The sequence below is a fragment of the Aegilops tauschii genome, chromosome 2, assembly GCF_002575655.3.
Source record: "Aegilops tauschii subsp. strangulata cultivar AL8/78 chromosome 2, Aet v6.0, whole genome shotgun sequence".
In the NCBI taxonomy this organism is placed as follows: Eukaryota; Viridiplantae; Streptophyta; class Magnoliopsida; order Poales; family Poaceae; genus Aegilops; species Aegilops tauschii.
The window spans coordinates 648097211-648100955 of NC_053036.3; the positions used below are offsets into that span (position 1 = coordinate 648097211).

At 37.2% G+C, this 3745-nt stretch overlaps 1 protein-coding gene across 2 annotated transcripts; it reads right to left on the bottom strand.

Moving 5' to 3' along the window:
• Positions 1-281: 281 nt before the first annotated feature.
• On the bottom strand, positions 282-3434 carry LOC109774626 (protein neprosin-like). 2 transcript variants are annotated; one of them, XM_040401194.3, is made up of 6 exons: positions 3269-3434; positions 2923-3006; positions 1841-2002; positions 1709-1762; positions 1411-1554; positions 282-761 (listed from the first exon to the last, which is right to left on the bottom strand). In XM_040401194.3, the coding sequence occupies exons 1-6, from the start codon at positions 3380-3382 to the stop codon at positions 390-392; spliced, it is 930 nt and encodes a 309-aa protein (XP_040257128.1). In that variant the 5' UTR covers positions 3383-3434; the 3' UTR covers positions 282-389. The 2 variants fall into 2 exon arrangements, with proteins under 2 accessions (XP_040257128.1, XP_020188962.1); XM_020333373.4 differs by having other exon boundaries at positions 1411-1557.
• Positions 3435-3745: the final 311 nt, after the last annotated feature.

Here is a 3745-nt window from a genome sequence, read left to right on the forward strand (position 1 = left end):
GTTTCTCATTGGGGGGGGGGGGGGGGGGGTGGTGCAGGAGTTTGCACCGAGTTGGTGTTCAACATTTTGGCCGCTTCCCACTTATCCCATGTAGATTCCTAGTTCATCATAGGGATAATATGCACATTTACTCTGTGGTTTTATACTTAGGTTCCATGGCCCATTGGGCCCAAAGAGGTTCAGTCATATGGTGTTTTAGGGATTTAACTTACTATTGTGTTCTCGCACACGTCACAGGTCCTCGTGATGGGAATGACTTAAGTGGGCGGCAAAACAAACAATTCATAAACTAGAGACCATCATGATGATCACCATCGTTACCATGGTACAGTTTGACAAATTCATAATTTCCTATTTATTCAATCCAAATTACAACACAACTTTTGCTCTCAACCAATACAACCACCTGGTCCACCATAGTTGAACGTATAACCCTTCTTAAATTCGAGAAATAAATCGTTTGCATCATAACAATCTTTCCTATCAACTAACTTGACCATCCCAGTGTAACGGGGGTCAAAAGCTTGACCCTTTGAGTTGTATTTCTTAATGTGATTGAAGTAGGCAGATTTCTTCTCATTATAATCAGGGAAGTGTCCACTACCCATTGGTGGACCACGTGCATTCTTTAAGTAATTCACGAATCCAGTCAATGCTTGTATACGTGGTGTTTCAGGGCAAAGCTCCTTTGGAAAATGTCCCAAGAATGACGGTGTTTCTAAATCATGACGGTACACCACCCAATCTCCAGAATTTGGATCCTGTAGTCAATGAGGGACCGATGAAATCGATGAACAATAAATTTGGTGCACAAGAAGAGTATAAGCAAGTTTTAATTAGCAAAAATCTTGGGTGACATGTAGTTTCCCAGAACCTAAAGTTCCATATTTTATAATATAATACCATAGCACTGAAATCCTTCTTTGTTAATTTTAATTTTGCATTCTTAAATAGTTGCAAGCCACCCTATTTTTCCTATTCATGTTGCCACTGCCACATTAGCAAGTCATGTATGGTAGTTCTAAGTTTTGTTTGCGCTACTTTCATTGTATAGGTGCAACCATGCCACATTAGAAAGTCGTGTGATAGGCAAAAGTTATATTTTTCATAGTATTTATTTTTCTAACCCTTGCATCCCTGCCAAATCAGCTAGTCATGCATGTCCCTCATAGTTTGCCATTTTTTGCATAAATGTTTGGGTTGTCACTAATGTTATATGTGTTGGACACTCGGAGAATATATATGTAATTCATGTTTCACATTTTTTTGTTAGAAACAAGGCATTCTGTTAACTGTAATGAAAATGTTATATAACATCTATTTATGCATTTCGTTCAACAAGATTCCTGCAGCAACGCACGAGAAATAGTAGAAAATGTGTGATCTTGTTGACTAGGAAGAATGTTGCACCTTGTTGAGGCTAAGCCTGATGTAGTGATCTTGTATGCCGTAAATTGATGGAGGAGCAATGGCTTGTCCTGGCACTAGCTTAGCTCCACTCGCAGGAATAAATCCTCCGCATTGTAAGTTGTAGCACCCCTTTGATCTCGAGTCCTTCTATGTAATAAAAAAGGGAACATGCATTATTGTCGATATAAAGAGTCTAATACTTGGTCTGATAATGTCTCAAACTATTACAAAATACATCTAGACTATATACGGACAATAATAATATATAAGTTGTTTGAATGACATTGTTTACACTTACGGTCCAATATGTAAAGAAGCGGATATCTCTGTTATGGTACAAAGAGGGCAAAATCTGCAAGGAAAACATATTACAAAATAGTATTTCGTTCAAAAGAATTGGAGGTTACTAGGATAGGTGATATGTTTGTACGTGGAAGCCGGCTTGAATTAAGTTGTAGTGTCCTCGATCTTGACAATAGATCTGTATGGATGCTCCAGATTCTTGAGAGTTTTCAATATTTGGGGAAGCCCATATACTCATTTCAGCTCGAAGGCCATAGAATTTTCCTGGCATGGTGTGCCACATTGCATACTTGTGACAGAAATTATACCTCAAATTAGTGAATAAATAGAAAAACTATGGAGCAGGACATAATAAACAAGTGAGGCTTTTCCTTCTTGGTCGTGATACGAGGTTCTCCTACGGTCCTACTGGACGTATACAATTGGGATTTTTTTGCATGCTCCTTTGGAGATAATCTAGATTTTCATTGGCCTTGTGGCATGTATGTCATAATGGATCTAGATTTCTTCACGGGGTGTGGTGTCATTCCTATGCAATTAGACCTTTTGTGTTCATGCATGCATTGCTATAAGTCATATGGTTTTGTCGATTGCTCAGGTGCTTGGGTTGAACAAATCTTCTATCCTCCATATAGCAGGGGTAAAACCAAACTTGACTCTCTCTCTATCCCTCTCCCTCTCTCTCTATCTATATATACCTATGTGATAGGTGTGAAGCGTATTGCTAGTAGAGTGTTGGCATGTGAGGATAAGTCTCAAGTAGAGTATGGCTTTGTTCCTTTCTTAATCTATTTGTTTTTGGTGTTCTGGTAGCATGTCTTGTTTACAATGCTCATCACTTTCCTGCCCTAGATGTAGGGATTCAAGCCTAGTTCATTTAGGTGTATGCCTTTTTAAGTTGTCAATTATGTACCACCTTGTCTCTCTAACCACCGACCATAATTAACCTTGACGAACTATGGTTTAGGTGGATCATTAATGAATGTGGATTTGTATTGTTTCATCTCTATGATTTAAAGTTGTGATGCTCATGTTCAAAACTACCTTTGAATTTGCCTTTTATATTATCGCACGCCATCGTGGCATACATTGTGATTTTTATGATGGTCAATGGTCAGAAAGAAATCAACAAACATATGAAATCTAACACATGAAAAAGTAGATAAAGATATGTCCATAGAGGGGAAAAGAAAGAGTGAGAAAGTGTACATGAGAAATAATATTACTCCCCTCATCCGTGAAATCAGCTCTCCATGGAAACTGAAAACGTTTAGGACTTAAAACAGTGGTGTTCTGCATTGGAAATGTTAGTGCATGGTTAGTCAACATATATAATTGACATACAAAGTCTCCGAAAGAAATAAGTATTATTTTCTACTTGTGGTGTCCTAAAATTTTAGTTGGGAACATACATAATGTAGAGTCGTTACTAATGATTGCAACCAATAGTAATTGTCAAGATTAACTACTCAGATAGATGCAAGAATTGGATAAATGCATAAACCACTCCACAAAGAATTGCATGTGTAAAAATGTAAAGTAAGATGTTTCTTACCTTCTCATTCTTCTGTAGATTTCCATCCATGTCTATTGATTCAAGCAAGGTGGGGTAGCAAGGTCTAAACAAAAAACATAGTAAGACCAATATGGGAACATAATCACCACCCATTCGTATATAGGAATTGTGTTCCTTTCGATGAAGCACGTAACTATGTGTTTCCTTACTTACTTGTATATCTTTTGGAGAACACAACTTATATAGAGTTGAGCCCCGTTCTTATTTTGGAAAACTTTAAATGGCATCGTATTAATGATTCGCTCAACATTTAACGAGTAGTCATCTAGTGCACCATTCTTTCTGAATATGGATATAAATCAATTATTCAATCAATGTTCATTTACTATGGACTTGTTTTACATCCAATTAATGATTGCTTGGTACCTATATTTTCATGTGGATATACATCCATTTATACATCAATATTTATCAATAATGGACTGGAGTTACATCCAAAGAATGGATGCATGACTA